The sequence below is a fragment of the Aotus nancymaae genome, unplaced genomic scaffold (genome assembly GCF_030222135.1).
Source record: "Aotus nancymaae isolate 86718 unplaced genomic scaffold, 86718_ANA_hifiasm-v0.15.2.pri h1tg000043l, whole genome shotgun sequence".
Taxonomy (NCBI): domain Eukaryota; kingdom Metazoa; phylum Chordata; class Mammalia; order Primates; family Aotidae; genus Aotus; species Aotus nancymaae.
In genome coordinates, this window is record NW_026988457.1 from 8,183,475 (window position 1) to 8,200,176 (window position 16,702).

General features: G+C 38.1%; 1 protein-coding gene across 2 annotated transcripts in view; it reads right to left on the minus strand.

Moving 5' to 3' along the window:
• Window positions 1–16,702, minus strand: part of DCLK1 (doublecortin like kinase 1) — a 352,501-nt gene that overhangs the window by 313,785 nt on the left and 22,014 nt on the right. For both annotated transcript variants that reach the window (XM_012465567.3, XM_012465568.3), the window contains exon 3: window positions 15,535–15,881. In XM_012465567.3, the coding sequence (XP_012320990.1) occupies window positions 15,535–15,881 (347 nt within the window). The remainder of the gene's footprint in view (window positions 1–15,534; window positions 15,882–16,702) is intronic.

A 16,702-nucleotide genomic window follows, 5' to 3' on the forward strand; every position in this document is an offset into this window, starting at 1 on the left:
GGTTTAGAAATGCCTTGAACAAGAAAAAGAAGATAAGTATACCCTGAATATACAACCTTTTCTGGAATCCAAAAGCCAGCAGTATCTTAGCACTGCAGTACAAAGGCATTCAGTTGATGGTTCAGTGAACATAATCCCCCAGGTGCAGCCTTTCTGTATGGCAGGATATTAAAATGCACAATTAAGTCCCTTTCCTTAAGAAGAGAGAAATTGGTAATTTTTTAAAAGTCCTCAAAGATCTTGAATAGCAAAGTAATGAAAGGACAAGTGGGAAACCCACCATGAAGAGGGAAAGAGAGAGATTATGAAATAATTGGATCTCACCCAAGGAACAGACAAAGCTCATGGAAGCCATATTTTAACTATGAAGTGCAAAAAGAGATACACAGCTTGAAATATGCTAATATCATGTGAAACCTAATCAGCTTATAATTGGTATTTTGGACTGCAACAAAGCAAGTATCACCAAATGGGGCCCCAAGAAGGTAGGAGTGAAGAATAGGCCCCAAGGAAGCAACCCTACGGCTTAGAAGACAACTATTATTCCATCCTGCCATGAACGTGAAAGGTTTCTTCTCTTGGATACCTAAGTCTGGAGCAAGCTCAGAAATACCATGTGTGCAAAGAGTGCAAAGATTATAAGTGGTTCACAGTGCTGAAACTGGCTGTGTAACCTCTATAATAAGTTACCTATAAAACCTCAATAAAACCCAGAGCTAGTCAAACCCAGCTGGAAAGGAGGAAGGTTAGAGTTACCGGTTAAAGGCGACGAGCTTCGTGAATCCATAATTACACAAATGACTTAGAAGATAGAAAAGAGGCTTTTCTATAAATGCAGATAGAAAAATGAGGTCAACATTTAAAAGTTGATATGATTAATAAGCAGATCAGTGGCTGTTGGGCTAGAAGTGGGAGGTCAGATTGACTGCAAGTGTGGATGAGGGAACTTTCTTGATGAAAGTGTGTAACACTGGAATGTAGTGATGGCTGCATGATTCTATGGATTTACTAAAATCATTAAATAATATACTTACAATGGGTACTTTTTGTGGTATGAAAATTTTAGCTTAATAAAGCAGCAATCATTTGTTATTTTATAGTTGACATGTTTTTAAATTCCGCATTTTTCTCTATATATAAAATAGTTGTACTGTATATCTCTCTGATGTGTTACATTAAAAATGTTCTTTTTCCACTATTGGGAATATAAACTTTTAAAATAATCTAAAGTAAGATTCTTAGGTTTTAAAAATTACTCTAAATGGATTATTTTCATAATCATTAACATTCCAAATAGGAACCAAAAAAAGCAAGAAACATTTAGAAGAAATTCAAAGAAGACATTTCAGGAGCTTTCTCAACATTACTCTCTTTTGACAAACCAGTGTAGCCTTTTTAACAGGGCAGTACATTAATGTTAATATGTGTAAAGACTGACAGATGACAGGAATTTGATAATTTCAGAAGAAAAGTATTTTAAAATTCCAGTGGGCACACTGATAGAGCTTAGCAATAAATTGGGAGCATTCTTACAAAAAAAAAAAATGATGCACCTGAATTTTTTTTTTTTTTTGAGACGGAGCCTCGCTCTGTGTCCAGGCTGGAGTGCAGTGTGCGATATCAGCTCACTGCAATGTCCACCTCACGGGTTCAAGAGATTCTCCTGCCTCAGCCTCCCAAGTAGCTGGGACAACAGGCATGCAACACCACACCCAGATAATTTTTGTATTTTTAGTAGAGACGGGGTTTACCATGTTGGTCAAGATGGTCTCAATATCTTGACTTCATCATCTGCCTGCTTTGGCCTCCCAAAGTGCTGGGATTACAGGCCTGAGCCACCACGCCCGGCCACCTGAATTTTATATACTTAAAGTATTTGGAAAACACTATATGATGTCAGAGATGACACTGTAGTTAAGAATGTCAGTCTGCCTTGACCAGATACTAATCATTTGGGCCAGTTACTTTTCCCCTGATTCTGCAACCGTAAAACGGAGATAACAATAGTATCTACCCTCATAATACTGTTAATGGGGTAAAAGAGAGAAATTTTAGTTAGTGCCTGGCATATGGTAAACATGCAAGAAACACTAGCTGCTATTCTACATTTATTAATGTTATTATGCCTGGGCTGGGTTCTACAAGATGACTTTATTCTCTTTTCTACAAAGCCTCACCCCCAGGGACAGCTCCAGTCCTTTACCTTCCTGGAATGCCAAATACTCAGCAATGTTCATGCAAACTGGAGAAAATGTTTCCAGCTGTTGTAACAGAAAATGTCTTCCAACTTATGATTCATTACACAAGGTGTTACCACTCATTTTCTGGCACAGTGCTGGTGAGATAGCCCAGAAATGATCTGACACACTTTCTTCAGCTGATGTCAAACCAAATTATAAGGCAAATAGGACAAAGGAAAAGTCACAGGAACAGAATCCATTTACAGTGGGGTCATTCACACTGGTCCTTCCAGGTGAATGAAGCACTGAGAGAGAGAGAGAGAGATGCAATTATTTAACTACACAGGGTAAGGCTTCAGTTTTCTCTTAAAAAAAAAAAAATGATTTTAAGACCTAGAAAAGATAGCATCATTAATGTTGCCAACCCTCAAAATAGATTCACATTTCCTCTTGTTCTTCCTCTATGTCTCTTGTGCCCCAAAATGTATGTATGTGGGTGTAAACATCTCCAAAGTCAAATTTTCATGCATTTTCATAATCTTGTAAAGTTTTGAAAATAACTTCCCTCTCTCTTTAACTGAGGGTAGAAAATGAATGGGAACTTTACACACCTGATTGCCAACACACCTCAATGGGAAAGTGCAGGCTCACACAACTGAGGGCTATGATATTTAGTATTTATTTTCAGGGCTTTAAACTGCCATAAGCTTAGAGTACAGGGACTAATTTTAATGGAAATCTGTTTACTAGCATGCTGGTACACAAAAGTAGGCTTTTAATATTATTTGTATATTTTTGTTTGTTTTTGAGATGGAGTTTTGCTCTTGTTGCCCAGGCTGGAGTGCAATTGCACAATCTCAGCTCACTGCAGCCTCCGCCTCCCAGGTTCAAGCAATTCTAGTGCCTCAGCCTCCTGAGTAGCTGGGATTACAGGTGTGTGCCACCACACCCAGCATTATTTAGATTCTTAACATGCTAGAAGTGTTAATCCAACTATAAAGTAAAAACACATCTTTCAGTTATTTAAAGTCTGAAGGCAATGTTACTCACGGTGTTTCGGCAGTCACATTTCTAAATGGTATAAGGACATTCTCAAATAGGATGAACTGTATCAATCATCTCCTACTCCCATGAACATACAAATGTGAAAATGCAAGTTTCTCTAGTAACGAAACTTGCAGTGAGTCTATAAAGGACTCTTCCCTTAGGATTCTACTGAGGAGTTCTCCCAAGTCTTCCTACCACCCACTGAAAGAAAACTAAGGTATTCCCAATGCCTGGCACAGAATCCATGCTGAATAGATGTTTCCGCATCCAACAAGTCTACAAGGACATGCACATTTTCAACATTAAAGGACATTCAAGTTAAAAAGCTAAAGCACAATCATCTTAATAAACCCAGGTGAAACTCTTGATCTAATTTGGCAAAACCAAAGACAACTCTGTGAATAGCCTGTTCACCTAACAGGCTTTGTAACAGGTCTTTGTTTTTTATGGTCACTGTCAATAATCGGCACTCTTCACAATACAGTAATGCATGAGATTAGATTTTCTCCAACTGAATGTATCTCAGAGGCATCAGAGTGTGATCTTCAGAAATTCTCCCTTTTCCTATAAACTGTTGCCAAATGCAGCAAGGATTTAATCAATGGATGTATTTTATTTCAATATACAGTGGTTAAGCCTACCAATTTGAAATAAAATGTAAATAAAGAGAAAAGCAATTTTTGCTGTATAAGAAAATAATTGGCCAGGCATGGTGGCTCACACCTGTAATCCCAGCACTTTGGGAGACTGAAGTGGGAGGATTGCTTGAGTCCAGGAGTTCAAGACCAGCCTGGACTATATGGCAAAACCCTGTCTCCACAACAAAAGAACACAAAAAATTAGCCAGGCATAGTTTGCCTGCCTGTAGTCCCTGCTACTGGGGAGGCTATGGTGGGATGATTGCTTGGGCCCAGGAGGTGGAGGCTGCAGTGAGCCAAGGTTGTGCCACTGTACTCCAGCCTGGGTAACAGAGCATGACCCTGTCTCAAACAAACAAACCAACAAACAAAATGATGATGTTACCAAGAAACAAAATACAATAAGCCTATGCTTATTCCTTTCACAGGATACCAATCCCAGAAAGGGTCTGAGAAATATTTTACTCTAACTTTACTCTTCCCAGGGCTGCTGTATCAACCAATGACAGAAATGAACCTTTTACTGGTTCTTTGTATACAGACCCCACTTATTTCTAGAGCTCATTATTTTTTCCCTAATTTAGAGCTACAACCTCAGAGATAGAGTTGACCTTCCCATTAAAAAAGGCCCTGCTGACAGGGCCGCTGGGCATCGTATGCCTGTTTGCAAAGCCCTGTCTGCCCCAAGTGATGTGCAGTCCCTGCCAGTCGCCAGCTGAATTAAGTAGGCGACACCACCTCAGTCTCTTAACCTCCCAGGCTGTGTTATAAGAAAATCACTCAATTCTGATTACTAGGTGGTTCCTTCACTCCAGCTTGTCCCATCCATTGTTGTTTTCCACAGTCAAGTCTGTGGTACATAAGACTCTTGGCCACTAAATCCCTGGGCATGCCTAGGAAATTATTATTGCTGGGAATTATTTTCAAAAGTTACCCCTCCATGTCCTGCACACCTTAAAAACAGCCCACGTCTTTCTGGGCATCGTCCATATTGTGAATTGTCTCATGCGTAGGGACTCCACCTGATAACAGTTGAAGATCTGAAATCGGTTCTCAGGAGCAGTTAATGAATTCCAGTCATTCCCACAGAAGACACCCGGAAGCAGCACAGGGATCATATTCAGTTTGTGCAGCGTATTGAGGTGAGATACAGACAACTTCTAACACCACACATGTGCACTTTGTGGCATTAATCTCTTCCTCCGTATCCGTGTTTCCACAGTGTTTGTTCAGCCTTTCTGCCTCAACCTAAGTTTATTCTCCATAGAGGAAGCCACCCATTCTCCACAGGAGGCAGCCCACTGAGGCTACATTGCAGTGGGAACACATTTCACACCAATGCACTGGCTGCTTTCCAGAACATTGTTGCTGGCAATCATATCTTGCCATCTGATGTCAACATGGGCATTGAGAGGATGTTAATAAAACTGCGAAATCAGCTAAAATTAGTGTTTAATGCATCTACCATGCAACAACAGCCAGGGTTTGCCATTTTCGGGGCTTTGGATTCTGATGTTCCATTCATACTCTTCGGTCTCTGGAGCAGCACTTCTGAGACTTTAATGTGAATATACACAGCCTGAGACTCTTGTTGAAATCACATTCCGACCCAGTAGGTCTGTGTGGGGCCTGAGTGTGGCCTTGTTGCTGCTGTCCTGGGACCACTTTTGGTAGTGAGGTCTATATTTATTTATTTAATTAATTTTTAATTTTTATTTATTTATTTTTTTAGACAGGGTCTCACTCTGTTGCCCAGGCTGGGCTGGAGTGCAGTGGTACAATTTCAGCTCTCCATCTCCTGGGTTCGAGTGATTCTCCTGCCTCAGCCACCTGAGTAGCTGGGATGGCAAGTGTGCACCACCACACGCAGCAAATTTTTCTATTTTAGTAGAGACAGGGTTTCATCGTGTTGGCCAGGTTGGTCTAGAACTCCTGACCTCAAGTGATCCGCCTGCCTCAGCCTCCCAAAGTGCTGGGATTACAGGCTTGAGCCACTGTGGCCAGCCGGTAGTGTGGTTTTTAAGAACACAGATGAAGCATACACCTATGCACACAGCAGGACTCTTTACAACTTGTTTCTGTTGTGTACGCAGTTTCTAGCTCCCAGACTCTCACTCTGAAAAAGCATCAGAAGTAAAATGTCTAATCTTTTTTTATTTTTTATTTTTTTTAAGCTAGTGCTTACCTTGAGTTATTTTCTTCCTGGAAGGTTTTTTTTAAAAAAATAAAAAATCAATTTTATGTTACTATCTGCCAAGTCAAGTTTACTTTATGGTTTTCCAAGTAGAGAAAAAGAGAATAGAAAGATCTCTTGTAGGGGCACTCCTAGCCCTGTAATCTACTCGTCAAAAGATGAGCCACAGTTAAAACTAAGAAATGTCATTTAACAAATTGTAAGCATCTCATGAGGGTAGTCGCAAATACAGAAATCAACAAAGCCCTCTTGTTTCTTCAGGATATTTTGGTCTCACACAGGTGTACAAACAGTTCTAATGCAAAGTAGAAGTGATTATCCACAGAAAGAGACCTACCTTGTATTTTTCCCTCAGGGAGAAACTCATAAAAGATCATGGTGACTATGCTCTCATTGACCTAAAAAGCCTATTAACTGGCATTTACAAAAACAAGACTGGACTTATGGAATCAGACATATTTTGAAAAATGTGACTTTTTTTCTAAGAGGTTTCTACACAGAGCGGATGAATTCTGAGACACTTTTAACCTCCAATAACTGATTACATTCAACAATACCTTGAGAATTGCTACTTTGAATGCTGTTTGCTTCTTGATCAGACTTTGGAACACGATTACTATCAGACATAAGTTAGAAGACAGACAAAAGAGGCTCTACAGACAAGTCAACAGAGAGGAAAGCACACTGGAAAATTTGGCTTCAGGGGATCTGACCCTGGACAATGAAATAACAAAGTTAGAGAGGGAATGGTTTGATACATTTCCCACATAAATGTGCAGACTATCGTGTGAAGGTACCAGCAAGGAACCAAACCACACAGAGTGGGATCTGAGGGTTTTGTTTGTTTGTTTGTTTGTTTGTTTTTCTTTAGAAAAAGACAGGACCAAATGCAGTGGCTCAGGCCTGTAATACCAACACTTTGGGAGGCCGAAGTCGGCAGATAGATCACTTGAGGTCAGCAGTTCAAGACCAGCCTGGCCAACATGGTGAAACCTCATCTCTACTAAAAATACAAAAATTAGGCAGGCATGGTGGTGGACATCTATAATCCCAGTCATTTAGGAGGCTGAGGCCAGAGAATCACTTGAACCCAGGAGGTGGAGGTTGCAGTGAGCTGAGATTGTGCCATTGCACTCCAGCCTGGGAGACAAAGCAAGACTCCATTTCGGGAAAAAAAAAAAAAAAAAAAAAAAAGACAAAGGAAAAAGACCAAAATATGAGTAAGGGCCATCTTCCCAACTCAACTGTGGGTAATTTTAATTTATCATAATATTTTCCCCATTTCCTTCTTTATGTTGATTATATGTTAGTCTTACAAAGGACAAGGCCAATTAAAAAATAAATCTCCCATATGTCCTTTTGTTTTTAAGGCATGTTGTTTACCACATAGTTTCCATTTAAAATTGGATTTTTAAAGTTCCATTTAATTTCTGAAACAGACTTCTTTCATTTAATTTAGTTTCAAGGATTTAAAAACTAATCAGGAAAATCTGCTGCAACATATTATACTCTGCCACCACAAACACCCTTGAATACTGCAGGTTTGTGTCTCTGCAATAATTAGGCCAGATGCTTTTCATGCGCATCTCCTATTGGCCCATCACCAATTTTTAAATTCATGGGACATATTGATTAGCTCTTCTCTTTATTCACTGGATGGCTAAGGCAATGTCAGGAAGGTTTAGAGCAATTCTCCTGACTCAGACAGCAAGATGTTTCTAACAGAATATCAATTGTTCCCCCACAAAATGAAAGTGCTTTCAATAGCGAAAATGATCTAAAATTGGCAGATGCATTCTTTTTCTTTTCTACACTAGAGTCTTTCATGAAGGAGTCCCAGCTAGAAACAACCACCATGGTGCTGTGTGCATGGTAGTGTAATGTGCCATCATCATTGACAGCTACACATGACTACAGCCCAGGGTGACCAAGGCAGCTCCTACATGGCCATGACCTGTAAGGACCTTGCTGAATACTGGAGCCATGTGCTAATGCCAAGTGGATAGACCACAGCAAACTGGTCAATCATCCAGCCACTTAGTCATTTAATCATTTACCAGGTCAAGTTCTGAAGACTCAAAGGTCAATAGAACACCTTTCCTAGCCTCATCCTATAAAATTGAAAGGAGGAGACAGGCATTATAATAGACCAGCATAATGAAGATTTGCATGGCTACATACAATGTACAGTGAACAGGCCCCAAGAGAGGGAGTTGTCAATTTTACATGAGGAAGATAGGAAATATTTCATAGACAAGGCCACCTTTGAGCTGAATCTTGAGAAATGAGTAGGTTCTTGCTTTGCAGATCTGGGGTTCAATGAGATTACCTTCAATCATCAATGTAATCATCAATGTAAATACATATAGCAACGAGTCCAGTGCCAGGCACAGAGAAGGTATTCAACAAATTATAGTAATGGTAATATTACTTTCTTGGTGTGATGGATTGCCAATAGATAGATACCTTTAAGGGATGACTTTTACCATTGAAGAAGAAAGTGAATAAAATATCTGCATTGCATTCACAACTGACTGACAATAAAGGGGATGATGAAAATACAGTCACTAGTAGTTCATGTACTAAACAATAGTTTAGTCACAATGCAAACAATGCAAAATGACCAATTCTATATTCATGGTATTATACAACTACAAGGCTCTTATGTTTTTAAGAAAGCCTGGAATATGAGAACAGAAGGGAGGAGGACTGATATTTTTAGAGGACCTACCATGTGTGAAGCCAAGGCTTTTATATACATATTTTGTCAGTTAATTATCACTTCAATATTATGAGGTATGCATTATTATGCCATCTTAAAGAAGAAGAAATTGAGATTCAGAGAGTTTATCTGAAATCCCAAGGGTCACACCACTAATGAGTATTAAAGTCAGGATTTGATTTTATATTAAGTGTCTCATTTCGAATTCCATGCTTTTTATTACATCATGAAGCATTTCCTTGTGAAAAGCCACATTTATAAAGGAAAATATGATTAGTCATTATAAAGGGATAATTTAAAATAGTGAGTCCCTTTGGCACATTTAAAATATTTTTTTTCCCAAAGACAACTTAGGTGTCAGCTTTTCCATCATAGCAACTACCAACAATTGGGTACCAATCATAGTGCTAAATTTGCCATGTGAATTGTTTCATTTAGTCCTCATGACAACTTATGAATCAGGCGTTATTAATATTATTATTCACAATATACAGATGATGAAACTGAGGATCATCAGAGCATGAACTGTTTCCAATGGGAGGATAAATTTTACTGTGCCCAGAGTAGAGGACAGATTTGAACTCAGGTCTATAAGTCTATGGAACTAATGTAGTTCCTCTGTGTCATGTTATCGCATATTTCTATGCTAAATTTATAGCATTCATAAGCAAATTTCCTCATTATAAGTAAATTCAATATGCAGAAATGTTAAACTTAACTAATCAATAAGTCGGGTAGGTTAACTTAATTTTCCAAGCTTGGATGAAAAACCGCAAGCTAGATTTTCCAGACTGAAATCTCAGTCCAGGCCCCAGCTGAATTTTTTTGTTTGTTTGTTTGTTGCAGGGATAACTGACTGACCAGCTGACTTTAAGGTCTAAGTTCTTTCCACCATCCCAACATGCTCCTGATGAACAGAAAAGGCTCACAGGCCAGGTCAGGGCTCCAGCTGTCATAGAAGCAACAGAAGTCACCACTAGAAGGCAATCACAAAGCCAGTAGACTTGTAAACATCCCCCAGATGCTCTCAATACACTATAGAAAGGGCTTTAGACAACTTATCTTCAGTACTGCAGTGGAACAGTAAGAGAACTTAGAATTCCTTTTACAGCAAGTTAGAATGCAACTTAGAGAAAACTGACTTTTGCTGAAACAAATCTAAGCCTTAAAATATATATCACTGCAGGTACCTATAATTGCTCACATCCTCAGAGGAGCACAAAGTGAAAAAGAAAGGATTTAAATCTTCCCAATTTGAAGGCACTAATATCTACATAAGGACAGGTATAACTCATAAGTCCTGAATATTGACCAAAGATATGTAACCTAAAATAGCACATTCTATTCTGAACATTTAAATTCTGCAAGTAAAGTGTCATAATGATTCTTAAGCTTCTGTTTCTTTGAAACCATCTATTTCCATCAATTCATAGCTCTAATAAATCATGAGGATGGTTTAACATGTGCTCTGAGCTTTTGTAGAAAATTTGGACATTTTAAAGTGTATGCTAAATTACTTATATCAACTGTTTTTTACTTCAATTGCAAACAAAACTAAAATGTATTACATTCACTTTTACTACATAGGTAGTGTAGCAAATCAATAGTACACACTCTTTATACCAAGAATAAAGGGTTTTAATACACTTGCAGAAGTTAATTAGAACTGTCACAAAAAAGTTCTACTAATAGAAAAGGAAAAATACCACTGCTACTAGCAGCTACAGAAAACCTCCTTTCCCATTCCAAATAAATCCTATCAGATTCTAAATTTCTTATACTTCATCTGGAATCCTCTAGTTTTTCACATTTTCTATGCTTATCGACTCCTATAGCCAAGGTCAGATGTAAATAATGTGTACCACTTTTTTAACATGTAAGAGGAAGACATATCTTAAATGCTCCAAATTCAACAATGGATCAAATTATTACTTATTTATTTATTTATTTTTTGAGACAGTCTTGCTCTGTCACCCAGGCTGGAGTGCAATGCGTGATCTCCGCTCACTGGAACCTCCGCCTCCTGAGTTCAAGCAATTCTCCAGCCTCAGCCTCCTGAGTAGCTGGGATTATAGGTGTGCGCCACCATGCCTGGCTAATTTTTTGTATTTTTAGTAGAGATAGGGTTTCACCATGTTGGCCAGGCTAGTCTTGAATTCCTGACCTCGTGATCAGCCTGCCTCAGCCTCCTAAAGTGCTGGGATTACAGACGTGAGCCACCGCACCCAGCCAACCAAAATATTTTTACTTCAGATTAGAATTAGGTATTAGAAGCCAAAAGGAAGAAAATAAAGACCACTTTGTAATATCCTATTAATCATCATTACCATTTTCTGCAGTCAAGTAAACTCCTATATTAAACACCTAAAAAAATGGTGGCAATTATTACGAGTCATTTACAAGCATCTTTTGAGCTTTATGTTTATAACAGGCAATGAGGATTCATGATCAAAAGATACAGAGAAGATGTAATAATAAATTAATTTATCAACAGCTACTGAGATGTCTTCAAAAGGGCAGTTACGATGCTTTCTCATGGTTTACCATCTAAATCAGTTTATAGCTACCCTTACTTCAGTTGAGTAATACCTAATGTTTTCCATATTGGGAAAACAATAAATTGTTTGCTCACCCTAGCATGCTAGCAGTGGTAGATTTTATAAAGTACATGGTAGATTTTATAAAGTGAAATATCTATGAGATAAAATATAACATCCCTCAATTTTTTTCTCTCTACTAAAGTATGCTGCAAATGTTGTACCGATCTTCGATGCTGAAAAGTAGATAAGATAGGGATGTGCATTTATTTTCTACTTAAAGAGCAACCGAGTTTGTTATTGCTCTATTTTAGTGGGAAGGGGATCATTGGGAAGTGCCTTATCTATGTTCTTTATAGTATAAATCACCTACTTAGACACTAGCTGTTCTAAGACTTGCAGTTCTATGTTTCTAAGGAAGGATTCAAGAACCACAGATTTAGCAGATTTAGCAGCTCAAGACAGCCAGATTTGCTTTTCCATAAAAGGAGTCAGGAGATATGCAAGGGTATCTTTGTAGCAAATCTGGTAACTTTTAGGCTTATTTTAAGCACTTAAAAAATAGTTATACTCCAAATGTCCTCTGGGAGTAACTGCTTGGCAGGTTAAGTGAATAACCCACAGCAAAACTCCAACATCCAGAGCTCGGACTTGAACAAGAGGAAGAGACTCTCAGACTCTCAGATCCTGCAAATCCTCCCCTTGGACGTGGGTTCAGGGGACGTGATTTTAACTATCAGCTAGAAATGTCCCATTTTATTCTTTGGAAGCCTTTAACCAAGGCCCAGATTTTTTAAAAATGCATCACTTCCTTGAACTCCCAGTCACGCCAGCAAAAGGACTGATGACCTGGTGAGCAGTCACCCTGAAAGTTGCAAGGAAGAGGAGGAAGGTCAGGGCAACCATTTACTGAAGCTTCAGTGCCCCTGAAGAAAGAATGGAGTTGAAATCATTAGAAAGGATTTGCTCACACACACCGCTTATGAACCACAGCGGTCATCTTGGCCAACTTGTAGCTTCCTGCAAAATCTTTTCTAGATTGTGCAGCATTCACAAAACATTGATTTTCTTATCTCAGCCTAAAAACAGCAAAAAAAAAAAAAAAAAAAAAAAAAAAAGTACTGTACAATGAACTCTTCGCTTAGGGCTAATACAAACCCGAGAGGCAACTGAGCAAAGAGTGATGGTAGAAACAAGTGAGCACTACACGTGGCCTGTGCCCTCCAGTGTCCACCTCCTCTGGGTCACATATTAAACAGTAGGCTCAGGCTTTCATGGTTCCATTTTCCAAAATCACAGCATCAACAGTTTCCATGTGACAGATACATCTGCAGGCTGACCAAAGGCACTCTACAAAACCATTTCCTCTCTACCTACTTACTCAAAGCACTCAATTAACTCATTTTTTAAACAATTCTATTTCCTCAACCCAAAAACATGAAATACTTTACTGGGCATTGGAATTGCCATATTGTTTGTGGAGTTGATGTGAGGGTTCAGTTAAACTATTTAAAAAAAGAGATGCGACAAGTGATCTTAGGGTGACATCTTGTTGGCAGCATGCGGATTTCGACGCCACCACAGGCAGGCCAAGGTGGTAGCAGTGCAGGCGCCACCCCACTATGGCCAAGCATTACTCCATAGGACAGCATGGAGGAAAGTGGTTTATTCTCAGAGGCTTATCAAGCCTCAGTCTCTGCCAGGTTGTCAAAAATTCTACTCTAACAAACTGCTTACGGGGCAGATTTCTCTTTTGAGTCAAAGTGATTCTAAAGACTCCTGGGGTCCACGAGGAAGCATCTTTGTTCCCACTGGGAACCCAAGGAATGAGTCTTTATCTTCTTTCCACTTTATCATCCTCTGCAGCTTTTCACTGCTCCTGCTATGAAGAGAACCTGCCAACAGGAGGGGAAACACCACAGCAGCAAACTGAATGCTTGACAAAAAAACAGTTGAGTACAACAGTCAGCAGAATGACTTCAGGGAAAACAAGTACAGAGCAGAAATGTTTCAGATGATATTCTTTAGACACATTACTCCCTTGACAATTCTTTCTCAATACATTTACATCGGTTTGGTGCTTTAACATAATCTGCAATGGTACAGTGGTTACCAGCACCAGCTCTGGACCAAGACCAGTTTAAATTGTAGCTGTGTGGTCTTGGGCATGTTTTTAACAAGTTCTGTGCCTTAGTGTTCTAATGTGTCAAATGGGAATAATAAGCAAGCTATTATGAGAATTAAACATGCTAATACATGCAAAGCACTTAGAACAATGCTCAAAAAAGCTATCATCATTATAGTTCAAAATTGCTTTCACATGTATCACCACAGTTGACCCACAAGCACTCTATAAAACACAGGTAATCTTTTTATCTGTGTTTCACTGATGAGGATAATGAGGCTCAGTTAAGTGTTTTGCTAAAAACATAAGGACTCTATGGCTGAGCCAAAACTTAAATCTTGGTCTTTTGACATTAAACCTGGGATTCCTTCCCATGACCTTGGATTATTTACATGTAAACCACAGCAAATTAGCCATTATCAAATACTGATAGTAGACAAATTCAGAAAGGAAGAAAACAATTGAGAACATCATACCTATTCTAGGGATTTATTCCTGAAATAAGCAAAATTAAATAATCAGCTGATGGCAAATTTTAGCTAAAGTGATTAAAGTTGATTTTTAGATTCAGTGTAGCTTTTTGGAATTCCCAAAATTCTGAAGTGAGGTGGGGAGAGAGAACATTTATCAATATGCATTCTTCGCCCTAATGAAACAATTTATACAAATATTTATTTGAATAGGTAAATATTTATGAAAATAGATAAACTCCCATCTTGAGAAAATTCAGAACTATAAGATGTTTAAATCATTCATTAGAAATGGAACCAGTGAAGGGCTTAAACGTGTAAATGTGAAGCTTGCCATCTTATTGCTAGTATAATTCACAAGCCATCATGAACTTTCTCGTCATTGATATATTGATGACATTTAGGCTACAGACTCTTAGATCTAGAAGACTAGATCTCATCCATTAGAGAATCTCATCCATTAGAATCCTTAACCGCATGATACTTAGGGCAAGAGTTATAAGACAAGCAGAAGATAGTAAATACGAATGAACAACTGGCACGTATTCTTTCTTTCCTAATGAATTTTATAATTTAGAGCTTCTGAATGGATCCCTAAGGGAAGTATTCTTTTATGACTAATACTCTTTCTAGGATTAGCATCTATTTCTAATTCGCGAAGTCTGAATGTGCTACCTTTAAGAACTTGTAGGAGTCTTCTATTTAATGAGATCAATCTCTTAATTCATGAATCACTTTAATTTTAATATTTACTATACATACAAATCATTCCAATTATCCCTTAAATTTTAAAAAAAGCATTTTGATAGCACAACATTAAAAACTAAACTTCCAGCAAAGATAGTGGGCTCAAAAATATAATCTGGTAAACTCTGAATCACTAGCAAATCATGCTATACATATAATTAATGTTTTTTTAATTCAACTCACCATCAGGGTTCTGTCAAACCTTTACAAAAGTCATCCACCCAAGAAAATGAAAGGTGATGCTTCCTTTGGGTTCATCTGATCAACTCACATTAAAATGGCCACCCATCCAAGTCAACTGATGTTCATTCTGTACCTAAAACCCTCCCTTTTAATACTGAAAAATACAAGATGCATACTATTCTAGAAATATGCCTTTAAAGCTATCCAGATGGAAATATGTCATTTCTTACATATATATTTTAAAATCTAGAAAATGTAAGTAAATCTCACTAGTGAACAGTACAAAGACTTAAAATCATAAAATATTTAGGTCAAAGAAATAAGTCAGAATATTCCCCACTGGTCACAGTTTACTTCCACACCTCAGTCATGCCTAACGCCATAAGACGTACGAGAAAACTGAAAACAGATGACTGAAAAGAACCATGATGTTAAGCAAATAATAAATGAAAAAGTAGAAATCCTTGAGTAATTATTTAATCTTCAAAGATAGTTTTCTTACTTTATTCCTGTGAATAATCCTGCTCAACTCAAACTTCCGACTGTTCTGGGGCCAGCAAGTACATATTTGTTGATTAAGTGACCCGGGTCCTTTAACAACTTGAGAAAAATATATGCTTTAGCCACGTATACCCTCCAACTCCTCAGTTCTTGCCTTAAAGTCAAAGTCACATCACAACACTTCTCTTACCTGTTTCCCATCCAACGTGTACAGGCGTTTCACCACTCCCGAATCCAGCTTGATGGCATCGGTGATATCAGTGAGGACCTGCTCAAAGGAATGAGCCGTTTTCTTGTTCAGCAGAATCCTGACAGCTTTCCGTGGCTTCACGCCACTTCTGATGATGGTGACCAGCTTGGGCCGAATGAAATCCTTATTCTCTCGCACCTCTGAAGGGCTCCCTTTGGCAGTGGCCAGTGAAGACACTGCCCGAGAAGCCGAGGTGGTCTTGACGTTCACCGACCAGTTGGGGTTCACGTTCTTGGTGTACTCCAGTTTCTTGAAGGGCTCTATTGAGCCACATACATAACTCTCTCCTAAGGAAGAGAGAAATATATTTAAATTTACACTAAAATATACCCATTTCTTTTTTCCTACTTATCCTCCCTTTTGCCTTTTCTACTTAGGGGCAACACCTAGCTCTGACTTTTCAAACAACAGAAGTAGGATTAATAAATAGGGAAAATGAAAGATTTCGGATTGCTAATCTGGCACTGTCAGCAAAAGATCCACATCCTGGAAAAACAAAACAAAACATTATTCCTCCATTTCCACATCTTAAGATTGGTGACAGAAACATTGATCTGCTTGAAAAGACCTTAGAGAAGTATGAAAGTGAATTTAAAATAGAAAATATTCTTTGGGAATTAGAGATATTTAAATTTGCAGAAAATTTCAAAATTGGAAATACCTACATTTGTTACCTGAGATAATTTAAACACTAAGAATGAATCAGAATACAGCATCTTAAAGTAGTCATGTAATTTACAAATTTGATGAGAGTTGATGCTAAAGATTTTGTAAAGCCCAGTAAAATTCCAAAAGCAAGCAAATAATCCCCCTTCCTTTTCTCTCATCTATATAGTGCTGATCACAGTGATCCACACATACTATAAAGTCAACTTATACTTGTTCATAAGTAAAAGGTTTTAGAAGTGTTCAATATACAAACTACAGCTTCAAAAATGAACTCATAAATATAATCAAATTTTTATTAAAAAATGACTCCTTAGCAGGAAATCTTTTAATGAAAATAATCAGACTATTAAGTAGATGTGGATCACACACAAAAGAAAGAAAAATATGAACCAAGAGACAACTAATTGTAAAATGATGAATTCTAAATATATATTTCATA